The 16,378-nt window shown below is 38.9% G+C and overlaps 1 protein-coding gene across 4 annotated transcripts in view; it reads right to left on the bottom strand.

Annotated features, from left to right (window-relative positions):
- LOC126281453 (myotubularin-related protein 13) overlaps positions 1-16,378 on the bottom strand; it is a 202,979-nt gene that overhangs the window by 62,725 nt on the left and 123,876 nt on the right. For all 4 annotated transcript variants that reach the window (XM_049980436.1, XM_049980437.1, XM_049980434.1 and 1 more), the window contains 2 exons: positions 2,694-2,934; positions 2,377-2,599 (listed from right to left, as the gene is read on the bottom strand). In XM_049980436.1, coding sequence (XP_049836393.1) covers positions 2,377-2,599; positions 2,694-2,934 — 464 coding nt within the window. The remainder of the gene's footprint in view (positions 1-2,376; positions 2,600-2,693; positions 2,935-16,378) is intronic.

Below are 16,378 nucleotides of genomic sequence, written 5' to 3'. Positions count from 1 at the left end.
CATGGTAACTGAGATATTCAATTCATAATGACAAAAGACATTAAAGAAAGACACAAATTATATTCCTTACATCCCTCTTCTTTCTCAGCAGCTACACCAGTTATCTGAAGTTGACTCACATTTTCTGACACCAAAAAGGCGAAAGAATAAAAGGGAAGAAGAAATGAAGTGTGTGACCATGATAATTCTGCCACTGAAGCTGCCATGGCCAAACTGAGCACTGCATGTCTATTATGATCCATTTAACATATGTACATGCAGCAATATAAACAAGTATGATAAGAAGTATAAGAAGTAGTATACAAGTACATGTCACTAATTGTAGAGAGATCTTTAACAGGGACTTAGGAGGAAGAAATTAGCGAAATTAAGCATCGGAAAAGGATCTACTGCAGTTATGACATCCCTTTAATTAACTGATAAGACTCCTCAGGGAAAGAAGGAGAATTACATATGAACATTCAGAGAAATATTTTGAAAAAATTCTTGGTATTTTCACTCCATCTAATTTGCAAAATAGTGATAAAAATCTCAAACAACATTGATCTGTAACTCTGTTAAAAGATAGGTATTGCTACTAACACAAACTTTTTACATTTGTTGTGCTGAAACAACCTTATACGATAAGCAGTATTTATCAAGTCAAAATCAAACAATGGATATTCCATGCCGACATATCAACAATGTATGAAAAGATAGATTCCCACTTACTGTAATTATGGCATGTTAAGTTGCAGACAGGCACAATTAAAAGACAACTTACACATAAGTTTTCGACCACAGCCTTTGTCAGAAAAGAAAGAGAAAGACAAATTATTCATTCACACAAACAAGCAAATGCACCATCATTTTCTTAGACACAAACTGTGTTTAATGTGTGTGTGTGTGTGTGTGTGTGTGTGTGTGTGTGTGTGTGTGTGTGTGTGTGTGTGTGTGTGTGTGTCATTTTATCTCTACTGCTGGGAATATTTTCTGCATATACTTGTGGAAATATAGTTTAATATGTTTGTTGCAACTTTGGTAAGAGACAGTGTAATTGTTACTTTTTCCCCAAAAGATATAGAGGCGTGATCTCCAATTGTGTGTGAAGTGCTTTATCTTGAGTGGTGATACTGTCGAGGAATTTAGTGAATGTTGGAAGTATTATGTGCATTCTACTGCACTAGTGAATATGATCCACAAATGACTGTTTTGTACCACAAACACAAATGATGCTGTGCAGTTGGTGAGCTACCCTAAGGTCACAATTACAGGGATGGTCAACAAAGTTCATGACTAAGTTGGACTAGAGATCAATGAGACAGCATGCGCATTTAAGATCCTCAGCAACTCGATAAGCTGAAACTGTGAACAACATGAGTGCCATGAAAGCTCACTGATGTCCAACAGAAAAATCAAGTACAATTGAAGTGTTTTTGGACACACCAGATCATGGTTGATGCAGAGTGAGTAATTATTATTTCAAACCATAAAATGAAGAACAAGCAATACAACACCTTTGCTTCCTATTGCGAAACTTGCTAGGCAGAACGTGAAAATGTTTTAGCAGCTGTGGAAGTCACAGAGGTATTTCTGAGAGGCAGTATAGTATGATCATTAGTAATTACCAGAAAAACAGAAACAGGGTCTCTTTGTAGTTGAAAAAATGACTCCATTTGGTAAAGAAAAATATCTAGTGTCTTAACCAACACTAGCAAAAATCTTTAGAAGAATGATGCTTAATGCAGCCCAATTTTTTTTCCAGTTTTGGCCTTTATGGTTAAGAAAAGAGAAACCTAAAGTGGGAGGAAATTCATATTGATCAAAGAGATAATGGTTGGCAATAGATGATGCTTGGCAATAAGTCATGCATTACAGACCAAACAATATGTCAATTTTTTAGAACAATGAAAATAGATAGGAATATGCTGTTTTCAGAGAAGACAAGATCAAGAAATGCAACGTACTTAAATCATTTAAACACTGAAAAATAAGCATAAGGGAAGTAATAAGAGAGGTGTTCAATGTTTTGAAACTAAAATTTTGTCGAGTTGTTTTGTCCTGTGTAAAATCAGTAAGCATTTCGAAATCATGTATCCATTCACTCAGTGACTAATAGTGACAGCAAAACGGAAGATAACAGTGTGAAGGGTGAAATACTGAATTCAGTCTTCCCCAAGTGGCAGATGTGACATAACTAATCATAGAATAGGAAACTAACTAAAATCGTTTAGTAGTTGAAAACTTGCTCTACTTCCAGCAACAATTATCAAAGATTGTTGGAGCAACGAAGGGTGCCGCTCATGTATCAGCAAAACTGAAAAAAGTGAAATTCTTCACCTAACTGCACTACTGAACTCATAGAACTGTATTTTGAATAAACAAAATTCCACTCACCTTCATTTGCGCCTTTTCACCCAATATATACAACACTGCACGCTGGAAAGTGTGCACACACTCCGTTCCAGAATCAGAATCTGCAGAATGCCTTTGGTTGCTACGATGGTGAGCAACAGATAGCGTTGTCAGGGAACCTTGGGAACTGTGCCTCCTATCTTTCAATGAACCCCAGCGTCCAAAACTCTTTGGACCTTTCCCACCACTTGAGCGGGGGAAGACGCTGTGTGAACAAATGGAGAGAGGGTTATTAACTAACATCTTTCTTTACATGTTAATGACAGGATGGTATTTTCTGAATTGTTACAGCATATTACCTAAGAGTACCAACAGCTTTGTTGAATGGTCCACCACGGCGTGCCACTTCTGGTGTAAGTGTTCCTCCTACACCATGGTGATCTTCTGCAGCCAGAAGCAGAGAATCAATACTCAGGCTGCTGTCCGACATGCCCCATGCCGAACCTTGACGCAAGGCAGATATTGGGGTAGCAGACACCAGAACTGATATGTAACGTTCATGTTCCACAGATGATGTAGTTGTTTCTGATGTGGATGATGCTGTAACACACGACCCATTAATTACTCTTTAAAACTGCCTATGGCAAATAATGTTCACATATATACATCTCTTGGTAATCATAAGTCTCTCTCCTATTAATGAAACAAACTGGTTACTACAGGAATATTCCTACATCCAAATGCAACATCAGACTACCCTGCTACAAAACTAATGCTACTAGTCACCCACTGAAAACAAGCTTCCTCATTTACAAATGGCTGGTTGCATGAGGATCTATCTATTCACTGCTGTTCCATTAGTTCCATAACACTTGGCATTAAGACCGTACAAACATATAAAATTATACATTGATCAAAAACACTATTTTTTCAAAGATTTATACAATAAAATATAATATTTCATTTGTTTTCTTGATAAAATCCAAATCAGTAGTATGAAACCCCTTTACAATTTAGAGGAAAATTTATGGAATTTTGATAAATAGGAGCAGCATTTTCTGAACTTCAAGTACTACGCAGACAATAAGTGCGAAAAGAGTACAAATCTTTCTGCAAGACAATCGTGGGGTGACGTCTGTGCTCCACCAGAAGATTTCCCAAGATTTCCAGGTTTTTCCACACTGAAATTCCAAATTTCCTTTGATTAATTTTCATTGTATGAGAGAAAAAGTTTGACTTTACTACTTTTCACGGAGCCAAACAATGTTTTTTTCTTTTTTGAGTAATCACGTCACTTGCCAGAAATTATTCCAAGTTCAGCCCTGTTTAACATTGTTTACAGTGCAGTAGGAGTCAAAACAGTTTGTAATTTTTAAATTAATACTAACGCTAAACATTTATTTATTTGAATAAATGGAATTATAGCTGCATCAAATTTGTCAGTCTTGAGTGTTCAACTACTACTTCCACAATGTTGTCATAAGATATTCCAGCAGGCCATCAGATACCTTAATTTTGTCATGAAGAGACCATGAAGTTGTGGCAATGCAAGCAGTCCAACATGTAACGAATAGTGTGGACCACCTTTGTGCCAAAGTGACTGATGATCTAGCACCATCTTTGGTTATGTTTAATGACTGACTGGGTTATCTCTCTGATTTTTCTGAGTTTTTTGTTCCTCGATTTTTGTAGCTATACTAGTAATAAAATGTATTGTGCTTGCAACATGTTTGTTCAATTATGGAGCACAGTACCCACAACTGGTGATCTGACATAATGACAGATAAGCAAATCAAGAACAAGATCTATTCACCTACTAGTGGACACCACACCTCCCAGACACTTATCAGACGTTTCAGAAGAAGTAGCAAACTACTACACTACCAGTGGTAACTTCCGGCAAGTGTTGTGCACTTCGCATTTTGTGCAGCACACAAACAGTTCACCACCAATCTGAAATCACTCTTGCATGCGTAGTAAATTTGTCACACCACCAGACATGACACAACAGCCTGATCTTTGGTTCTAGCTCGTTTAACTTTCCTTTGAGGCCTATGAGCATTTCAGGTTATAAAACACAGTTTGTCATTGCTGTGGGAGCAATGGACTCACAAACATTGTTGTTATCGAAAGATGTGCACACCATGCCTCTGGGAGGGAAAGGGAGGGTGCATAAAACATACACGCAGAGTGCTTTGCTGAGTGCCCAACCCTATGGATGTCAGCACTGAAAAGTTCTGGTAGGTGTAATTATTGGTGACTAGGCCCCTTCCATTTTCTGGCTTCACCTGCAATCACTGGTTTCCGCGACCAAGTTTTCTGAGACCACACTAAGCAGATTCGGACGAACCAGTTACCTTCTGTGGTAAAAAGCAAGTGATTTTCAGTAATACTTCACCTTTCTACCTGCAATTACTGACTGCAGATCAAGTTTATCATGTTCTATCACTCAATGACGGAAGCAACAAACTGGACAAAACAACATCATGGGCACAGTTATGCTGGCCGCCATTATGGAGCAGCAGTTTCTGCTTACAGAACAAGTGAGTGTGCTATGAAACAGTTTGATGTTTCCCTGTAGCAACTCTGACGAGCTTCAAACACTCCCAGCAGCACTCAGACTACCACATGACTCACTGCACAAGGTAGTGTCAGCCAGCATGGAAAACTGTGTTGGTATTGTTCATGCTTCTGAAAGCTGTCACGCAAATACGCCCCACCGTGCAATTAGCCAAATAGGGACAGCAATCAAAATTAGGCACAGCTGATCACTCCATGGCACAGTGTCCACCCGTTAAGTCACTACTACAATCTAGTCTGCACCCACTCGAGAGGAATGCCTACTGCACATACTCAGCTATATGATAATACTCCCTCAGCTGACACTGTGCGTGTATCAAATACAGCTAATAGGCACTTGAGCTGGTTTATTTTACTGGCACATGCTCACATTCATCTCTAAAAATCATGGCTCACAGCAGTGAACAACTCTAGAATACTTCAGTTCAGTCAGCAAGATGCAGCTTTGAATTTAGGAGTCTTAGATAATTTTCCCATGGACTTTCCTGATCACTGTTATCACTGAGCCCATACTTGGATTTTATCCACTGTTACAACAATACAGTATCCATATGCCAAGCTACACTTCATGTGAACAATGGAATAGCACATGGCCGTATAACTCTACAATATGTTTCTGTGTCAGCAAAAACTGCATCCCCACACAAGAGGACTTCAGCGTATTCAGCAGCAGGCACAAAAACGTCAATGTTAAAGGAAATTTTTACCTTGCTGTCCAACATTAGTGGTCTAATTTCAAAAGCTATGACAGTGCAAGAACAGAAGTTACACATCCTCCTCACCGACAAGGAGGTCCTATGCACCCACATTTGAGACAGTGCTGCTACACTTGTTATGGTTCAAGTGCACCTCCATCACCTCAGGGATGGTGTGACTTTCGGTAGAGTGTGGACAAAGCAGGATGCCAACCTGCACCACAGTTTCAAGTACAATATAACACTACACACCATATTCCCAGGGCCACTGGTTGTTTTCAAGGTCTAACAGTTGGCTCCTGACAAGTATGCTGCTACAAAGAAAGAGTTTGAAGAATTGCTGACTATGGAGGTTATCAGATGTTCTCACAGCCTGCACGTGCCTCTGCTACATCTAGTTCAAAAGAAAGATAGTTCATAGCATCTGTGTGGGGACTATCACAGCCTAAATGTGCACACTACACCAGATTACTATCCTGTCCCCACTTACATGATTTTACGACCACAATAGCAGGCTCCCAAATATTTAGTGTTATTGACTGTCAAAAGGCGTACCAGCAGAACCAGAGAATGTACAATGCCAGTAGTAATCACGTCTTTTCACCTCTTTGAATATTTACAGATCCATTCTGCCTTAAGATTGCCATGAAAACATGGAACCATTTTGTTGAGGGGGTCCTCCATGACCTGCATTTCTGCTTCACATACCCCGAAAAAGTGTTAATTTTTGCGGCATCTGCTAATGAGCACAAAATTCACCTATGGACTATTTTGGTTAACAGTGGCAGGTGTGTGTTTCACAAAAGAGGCAGTGGACTTTTTTGGGACATTTGGTGACTCCCAAAGGTGTTAAGTCCTTAAAGTCTAAGGCAGACCTGTTTCAATCTGTTCTCTTTCCAAAAAAAATATCAGCAATTTGTTAGGCAAGGCTTAATTTAGACAGGCGCCACCTGACATATGCAGCAGGAATCCAGGCACTGCTCACAGCAACACTTTCCAGCATCATTTCACAGGTACAATACTCTGTTGTGTGGATGCCTGAAATGTTGTCGGCTTTTCACGAAGTCCAATCCTCCTTGTGAAAGGCAGAACTTCTTGCTGAACCTCTACCTTTAGTGCCACTGGTTGTGGTCATTGACGATAGCCATATTGCTGTATAGGTGATGCCGCAACAAAAGGTAAAAGGGTCATGGCAGCCCTCGATTTGTTTTCTCCATAAGTTGACTGACACACAGACTAAATGGACTTTCTACAACTGTTCCTGTTAGTGGTCTACAAAGCAATTACACATTTCCGACTACAAGTTGAGGCGTACTACATCACTGTCTTTACAGACCATAAAACTGTTTATTTGGAGTTTTAACAATCCTCACAATTCCTTCTCTTCTCTGCAGTTCTTTCATACCGATTACCGTCACATACAAGGAGCTGGCAACGTGGCTGGCAACTATTTCTCAATGCACTCTCTGCAAGAGTGGCTCTAACACATTAGCTATGGCACAGGAAATAGATGAGGACCTACATGAGTTTGTTGCAAAACAAACTATGCTACTGCAGCTGAAATAATTACCTATGGGCAACTTATTCACCTCTTGCAATGTGTTACTCATTCACTACCTGCCTCAAAACATCAGAAAGGTACTACAATGTCTTGAGGAATTTGTGCAAGCTGCCATCAAGAGAAAATGTCCTGGATTTTTGTCTCTTCACTCATGACAATGATCAGGCTCGTGCAGCTCAAATGACTGAGTTAGGACTCAGAAGATTCAACTAGGAAGTGTTCTCTTATCCTCTATATTTACCAGATCTTGCCCCGAAGTGATTATCATGTGTTCCCAACTAAAATGTCATCATGGACATAAGCAGTCCAAAGCCAAAGATGAAGTAACATAAAAAGTGACAGATGATTACCAGCAGATCACCAGAACTGGTACAACACTGGTTTGGAAAAAAAATTTGGTCATATTACTTTGGATAAGCAAAGTGACTATGTAGGAAAATAACAGAAGCATTGTACAATGTCAATAAAATTATTTCAGCATGATAAATAGTGTTTAATATTTCTTATAAAATAGGGAAACTAACTTACTGAACATGCCTCATACATTCTCATGGCTACTGGCAGGTCTACCTGCTGGATTGAAGCTACACCTACTATGGGCATTTCTGCAGAGAGAGCTCCACAGGCCTTGTTTACTACATTGATTTCAATATTTGGGTGCCTGGCACATGTGACAACAGAAAAGATTGACACTGTGTCGTCTTTGTTCAACCATCTAGCTACTTTATGTGGGTTCACTCATCATCATTCCACCAGCAAACATTCAGCAAGCAGTAGCATGGTCGAAGGCTGGTACAGGACAATCAAGTCAGTGTTAATGTATCACAAGTCTTGCTGGTTGATTGCCTTGCCACTGGTGTTACTCAGGTTGCAGATCGCACTCCAAACAAACCTCACCACTTTAGCAGCAGAAATGGTGTATGATGAAACAGTGAGAATTCTGCTGGACTTTTTCCTCCACACAACAAGAAAGCTTCTCTGAAGATCTATGTTCACTGGTAATTAGCAATAAAGTGTATAGTACTTACATTACTATCATTCAAGAGTGGATCACAGAACTCACAGAATCACAGAATTTCCATATCATACCAGAGACAATGTTGATGTCTGTGACTGAAGAGCTTTGGTGGTGGTTCTTGTTGTAGTTGTCTTCAGTGCGAAGACTGATTTGATGTAGCTCTCCATGCTACTCTATCCTGTGTAAGCCTCATCATCTCCAAGTAACTACTGCAACCTACATCCTTCTAAATCTGCTAACTGCATTCATCGTTTGGTCTCCCTCTACAATTTTTATCCCCCCACACTTCCCTCCAATATTAAGTTAGTGATCCCCTGATGTCTCAGAATGTGTTCTATCAACTGATCTCTTCTTTTGGTCATGTTGTACCATGAATTCCTAGTCTCCCCAATTCTATTCAGTACCTCCTCATTAGTTACATGATCAACCCATCCAATCTTCAGCATTCTTCTGCAGCACCACATTTTGAAAGCTTTGAGATAAATACTTTCAGATAAGACATCCTAACACTTAAATCTATATTCAATGCTAAAAAATTTCTCTTCTACAGAAATGCTTTTCCTGCCCTTGCCAGTCTGCATTTTATATCACCTGTACTACGATCATCAGTTATTTCGCTGTACAAATAGCAAAAATCATCTACTTCTTTAAGTGTCTTGTTTCCCTTAGCATCATCTGGTTTAATTTGACTACATTCAATTATCCTCGTTTTGCTTTTCTTGATGTTCATCTTATAACATTCTTTCAAGACACTGTCCATTCCATTCAACTACTCTGAAGTCGCTTGCTGTCTCTAACAGAATTACAATGTCATCAGTAAACCTCAAAGTTTTTATTTCTTCTGCCTGAACTTTAACTTCTACTCCAAATTTTTCTTTGATTTCTTTCACTGCTTGTTTGATGAACATATTGAATAACATCAGGATTGGCAACAACCCTGTCTCACTCTCTTTTCAAGCACTGCCTCCATTTCACACTCCTCGACTCATGACTGCTGTCTGATATCTGTACAAGTTATACACAGTGTTTCCCTTCCTGTATTTTATCCCTATTACCTTTAGAATTCCAAAGAGATTATTCCAGTCAACATTGTCAATAAGTCCATAAATGCTATAAATGTAGGTTTGCCTTTCCTTAACCTATCATCTAGGATAGTCATATGGTCAGTATTGCCTCAAGCGTTCTTACATTTCTTCTCACTGATCTTTGCCGAGGTCTGCTTCTACCAGTTTTTCCATACTTCTGTAAGGAATTCATTAAGTTAGTATCTTGCAGCTATGAATTATTAAACTAAAAGATCAGCAACTGCTTTCTTTGGCATTGGAATTCCTGCAATCTTCTTGAAGTATGAGGGTATTCCACCTCTCTCATACATCTTGTGCACCAGAGGAAGAGTTTTGTCATGGCTGGCTCTCCCACATCTATCAGTAGTCCTGGGACCTTGTTTTGAGATCTTTCAGACCTTTGGCAAATTCTTCTCACAGTGTCATACCTCCCATCTCATCTTCATCTATGTCTACTTCCCCTTCCACTATACTGCTTTCAAGTTCATCTCCCTTGTATAGACCATCTATACACTTCTTCCACCTTTCAGCTCTCTGTTCTTTGGTTAGGACTGGTTTACCACCCGAGTTCTTGATATTCATACAGCTGCATCTCTTTTTTCCCAAAGGCCTCTCTAATTTTACTATAGGTGTTATCTAACTTGCCCCTAGTGAAAAATGTTTCTAAATCCTTACATTTGTCCTCTAGCCATTTCTGCTTAGCAACTTTGCACCTCCTCTCAATCTCATTTTTAAACAGTTTTATTCCCTTTGGCATATTTGATTTGGTGTATTTTTAATTTTCTCCTCTCATGAATTAAATTCAATATCTCATGTTATTTTAGGATTGCTACTAGGTCTTGTCTTTCCATCTCCCAAAATCACTCACTCTTTTTCTACTGTATTCATTTCCCCACTTCTAGTCAACCGCTGTATAATGCTCCCTATGAACCTCTCAACAACCTCTGGTTCTTACAATTTATCCAGGTCCTATCTCCTTAACTTTCTAGCTTTTTCCAATTTCTTTGATTTTAATCTATAGTTTGTAACCAATAAATTGTGGTGAGAGTTGACGTCTGCCCCTGGAAATGTCTTAAAATTTAAAATCTGGTCCCTAAATCTCAGTCCATTATATAACCAATCCGAAACCTTCCAGGGTCTCCAGGTCTCTTCCACAGACACAACCCTCTTATGATTTTGAAACCAAGTGTAACCGATGAGAGAATTATGCTCTGTGCAAAATTCTGAAAGGTGGCTTCCTATTTCATTCCTTTCCCCAACCCCATATTCACCTATTATTTTTTCCTTCCCTTCCTTTTTCTACTGACAAATTCCAGTACCCATCACAATTAAGATATGTCTTCTTTAACTATATGAATAATTTCTTGCACCTCATCTCTCATTACTTCAGTCACTTCATCATCTGTGAACTTAGTTGGCAAGTAAACTCATACTACTATGGTAGGCGAGGACTTCATGCTTATCTTGGCTATGATAATTCATGCATTATGCTGTTCATAGTAAATGACCTGCATTCATATTTTCTTATTCATTATTAAACCTACCTCCACATTACCCCTACTTAATTTTGTATTTACAAACCTGCATTCAAATGACCAGAAGTCCTGTTCCCTCGAGCCACTGAACTTCACTAATTCCCACTATATCTGACTTCAACCTATCCATTTCTGTTTTTAAATTTTCCTACCAACCTGTCCAATTAAGGGATCTCACATTCCATGCTCCTACCTGCAGGGTGCCAATATTGTTTCTCCCATTCATAACACCTCCTGAGTAGTCCCCATTCAGATATTCAAATAGGGGACTATTTTACCTCTGGAATATTTTACCCACAAGGACACCATCATTTAACCACACAGCAGAGCTGCAAGTCCTCAGGAAAAATTATGCTGTAGTTTCCCTATGCTTTCAGATGTTTGCAGTACCAGAACAGCAAGGCTATTTTGGTTGATGTTACAGGGCCAGTTCAGTCAATCATCTAGACTGTTGCCCCAGCAACTACTGAAAAGGCTGCTGCCCTCTTCAGAAACCACATGTTTGCCTGGTGTCTCAACAGGTACCCTTCTGCTGTGGTTGTACACACAGCACAGCTATCTGTATTGCTGAGGCATGCAACCCACTCCATTGACAGCCAAGTCCATCGTTCAAGTGTGGGGTGGGGTGGGGGATGGGGACAGAAAATTGGTAGCAATACAGATTAAATTAGACGGTGAATGACTAAACTGATTTCTCTGTTGCCTTTCAGCAGCAAGTGCCCGTTTCCATGCATCACTATAGGTGTAGCCTCTGTCTTGATTCCTGTGGTCGTTACAAACACCAATTTCAACAGCCTCTTTGATAACAGGAATCTGAGTAGGTAGATGCACACATAACATATCCGTTTCATCAAACACAATCGTACGATGGTTTATGAGGCTGCATTCAGCAACAGCAGATTTGTCAAATTTGTGACATTTGATGTGGCACTGCTACTCTGTGCTGTGTGTAGTGATACAATATATTTAGTCATATCATTACTGGTCTTACCAGCAGCAATGACACATGGTAAGTCAAATGCATATTTTAATGTAATTGTGGCTTATGATTTTACTTTAAGTAATTTGTAAAGGTCTCATGTAACCACCAAAGGTAGTGTTTTGTTTTGTTCCATGAGCGGCACAGCAAGAAGTTGTCCACAATGACAGTCTCCACATCCAAGAAAGCAGGTTTAACACCACCAGACACATTCATCGTAAAGTCAGCGGCCAGAGAGATGATAAAGATGTGAAGAGCATCACATTCTTGGTATGCCCTTTTTTGTTAACACTGTATAAAGAAAGAAAGAAAGATATAATTTGTAAAAAAAAAAAGCATTCAGTCAGTCTCGATATCTTGACATCTCATGAGTTGTCAACTGATCTTGTTATTAAAAGTTATTACGTTACACGACACTGTACACACTGTGTTCAAATAAAACTTCTGAGAAGTTTTAGGAATTAATTTTAAGATATCAGTGTTCTGATTTATCTTGAAAATTTTGTGAAGTGAATCTTGGAGGAAGTGATTTTGGTAAAAGTAATGCCCTTCTACGAAAACGTATAATTAAAGAAGAGTTCAAATCGATGCTAATGTAAAAAATAAAATTTATCTTAGTTCCTAAAAATTTACGTAAGTGTGCAAATGAACTTTGTTAATCCGATTGGTGATAGGAAATCGGTTCAAAATGATGACTGATACCGAAATATTCTTTAGATAGAACATTCTGAACCATTCATTCAGTGAAGTGAAGTGATGTGAATGTTGAAATTTAAACACAATTTGCATTTAATTTAAAAGGATGATATAACGCATCAGAGGCTACACACTCAACTGCACAGTAATAAAGATGATCTCTGGTGAAAATAAATTGCCCAGATTATAAATAAAAAGTGAAAATGTTTGAAATTTCATGATAAGAGATGGCTAAATTAATGTCTCTATCACTACAGCCATGCATCCAGAATACGTTTCTTAAACATTTCATCTCCAAAAGCAGGTGTTCCTTATCACACAGTTTTAGCTCTATGTAACAGCACATTTAAAACTGCTTTCTTATGGGCTGCTGACAAAAGCTTTGTGCACTTTGATATAGGTTACCATCTGTTGGTTTCCAGTAAAAGGAGTGCACCAGCCACCAATTTGTTTTTCGTTCGAGCAGAACATCTAAAAATGGTAATTTTCCTTCTCTCTCTATATTAGTGATGAACTTGATATTATGGTGCATACTATTTATACGACCCATGAAAAGGCGAAGAGTCATAATACCATGTTCTCCAGTCGTCGGCAACAATATTATCTGTTACCCTATTTTTCAAAGGAACAGAATACTGCTGATACAAAGTAGTATGTCCAACTTACTCTTACTCAGCATAAGTGACTTATCCTTACGTATCAATACTGTTCCTTTGATAGAGGCAAAATGCATAGCGATGTAATAAAACAAATATTTTGTGGTCAAGATGAGAGTTTCATTGACAACCACATCTAATAAAGCTTTTATGCAATATGTGCTAGCATAAGAGGGTTCCACAACTGCCACTAAGTACCTAATGGTCTATTCCAATATCACCTGACGATGATGGAGAAGGAAATGATCAAAAACTCAAAACTGATAAATATGACTTAGCATGAACTCTGTGAAACATTTATATCAAAAAATGATGAAAGTTTGACCTTTAGTGTGGGTAAATTAATCAAGGTTAATCTCCAGCACAGCACAGACAAGAAAGAAGTTTGATATGATCAGATGCACAATTGCAACCTGGCACTTGACTGGAACAGCATTGAAGAAGCAGCTGTTGTTCTCAATTTTGAACCATGTCTAAATTCTTTTACTTTGTTTTCAAGCTAAACCATGGCATATGGGCAAGAATGCAATTCTTACTTCCTGGTATGCATTGAAAGCTTATTTCCTTGAGTGGATGCCTGGTTCTTTAGACATTCTTTTCATTAATTCAGAATTCTCAGCACTTCTGAAAATATTTCAACACACACTCTTTGTATATCCTGATGTCACCCTCACAACTACCCTCAAAGGAGAATGCTTTGTGATAAACACCTGTGCCTGTAGCCAAATTCCAATCGGCAACATTCAGTCAGCCCCTGTAGTCCTTTAAACAATGCAGCCACGAGATGGTAGCATTCTAGTCAACTTGGAACTGTTTCAAAATACCTGCATGGTTAATAGCAGCAACTAACCACTCTGAATATTATACGAAATCACTTCTTGTTTTAATACCCCAAAAGAAGCAAAAGTAAAGCCTATGACAATAAATTTACTGGTGAACGACTTTGTTCATTCTAGAATAAGAGAAAGCAAAATTAATTTTCTTGCCAACGACAGACCCACTTTCTTCAAAACAACGGCAAATAAAATAGCATATGCAGTTTTCCAAATGAAACACACAATACAGCTGAAACAATGGAGAAAGTATGTACAAGCATGCAGAAAAAATAGAATACAAAAACCTTCCCAGATACATTTGTCAAAATAAAGTAGTAGCTGTTACTCATACTGCTGTAGGTCATTTACAGTTTGACTGAGGATGACTTATGACTTTACAGGGGCAGAGGAGGGGGGAGGGGGGACTATGAGAAATTATCAAACAAATAAAGAAGTCCAGGATGGAATAACAACAATAAGAAAAGGACAGACTGCTATCCACTATAGAGTGGGTACCGAGGTGCTTATAGGCCCAATGAAACAGACTCCTAAACATTTAAGCACACACACACACACACACACACACACACACACACACACACACACACACACACACACACACACAGTCCCAGATGCTCAGGCCCCAACTGCCGAGAGACAGCAACCACGTGTGCACATTTTCTACTTCAGATGAAGGATCTTTTACACCAAAAGCTTAAATGTTTAATCAGTCTTTTCCCATTATGCCTGTCTGTGAATGAATGTCACCTCTATGTGGTGAGGAGCAATCCATCCTTTCCATATTGTTGTTAAGACAGAGAATCTGTAGATACTGATGGGGCAGTTTGTGTGTTGTGGGTAAATCCATTGGTAGAAAACAAAATAATAGTTCATTTACACTTTTATCAACAGTTCTGTAAGCTATAACTTCTTGCTAGCCCCAGAAATTTTATCATTACTGTCAACAGTCAACATTCTCTGCCACTGCGACATTACCTCATGTACAAAGGCATGATAGAAAGTAAGTGTACAGTGAACATAAAAGGGTGTGTGTTGTTTTGAGTGTTGGCAACACTGAGTGGTAAAAGGAGATCCCCTGACTACAGCGAGCATCACAGTAACTCGGTAGTAAGTAAACACATGTTGCAGTGTCCAGTCGCATGAGAGATGTCAGTAAGAAATCTCACCAAGTGCAAGCCATGGCTACAGTTTCATGGAGGGGGGGGGGGGGGGGGGGGGAATCAAAACGGTTTACATCAAAGGTGTTATGAACAGAATGCGTGCACGTAAGTGGTGGAGGGAGTTTAGTGGAGGTAGAACAAATGTTTATGACAGAGGAGTGGAAGACCCTTCATTCCTGACTAATGAATTGGGGGGGGAATAATAAATAAATAAATAAATAAAAAAGGAAACTGTTCATGAGGAAAGTCTTCTGATTAACAGCAGATGAAATTTTGTTGATATTTCCACAGCTCTCCAGAACTTCCTAACACGAGACATGTATAAACACTGGGGTACCGGAAACTATGTGCAAGATGGGTCCCAAAACAGCAGAAAAAGAAAAAAAAATTGTTCAATAGGGTTCATAAGATTATTGATTGACTTGAATTGGAAGATGAGGATTTTTTAAGCTCTACTATGATTAGAGATGAAACATGGATGGCTCGTTACACTCCTGAGACAAAAAGACAGTAAACACAGTGCCATCACATAGCTTAAAAAAAAAGCATGGCCTCAGTATTTTGAGACAAAAAGCCAGCATTTTGGTCAAATTTTTGCCTCAGGGGGAGACCAGCGATGCACAACTATTGTGAGACACTACAAAAACTCAAGGGAGCATTCAAAACAAAAGAAAGGGAAATCAGATGAGAGGAGTGTGCTTGTGGCACGACAACATACATCCTCACACTGCCACCAAGGCACTTTTGGACCAACCCCTGTCATTCCCCTGACTTCGCTCCTTCAGATCTTTTCACCTCCCTGAAGGCACACACGGGTGGAATAAAATTTTCAACTGACAAGCAGGTGTAGAAAGAGGTTCTTAAGGGAGGGAAAGAGCTGGTGGGAGAGTTCTTTGAGGAGGACATAAAGAAGCTTGTGACACAGTTCATCACATGCAATTAACATGATGGCAATTACGTGGAAAAATAGTAAAAAAAAAAAATGGCCTCAGTGTTTTGGGACCGAAAAGACATCACATTGGTCAAATTTGTGCCTCAGGGAGAGACCATCAATGCACGATACTTTGAGCTAGTCACTTTTATTTATGCTGATAATTTGTGAAGATGATAGGTGTGGCACAAAACTTTCACTGCTATTTTCTATGAGTAATACAAATTCAAAACATAAACTTATGCTCTACACTTTTAAAAACGAAGTTTTTCTGTAAGGAAGCTAATTTTTGTTCTAAATACTGTTTCCAATGCCATCCAGATCTGTTAAGTC

This window comes from Schistocerca gregaria, chromosome 7 (assembly GCF_023897955.1).
Source record: "Schistocerca gregaria isolate iqSchGreg1 chromosome 7, iqSchGreg1.2, whole genome shotgun sequence".
NCBI lineage: Eukaryota > Metazoa > Arthropoda > Insecta > Orthoptera > Acrididae > Schistocerca > Schistocerca gregaria.
The sequence above is the reverse complement of the archived record's forward strand: the minus strand, read 5'-3'. Positions and strand labels throughout refer to the sequence as shown.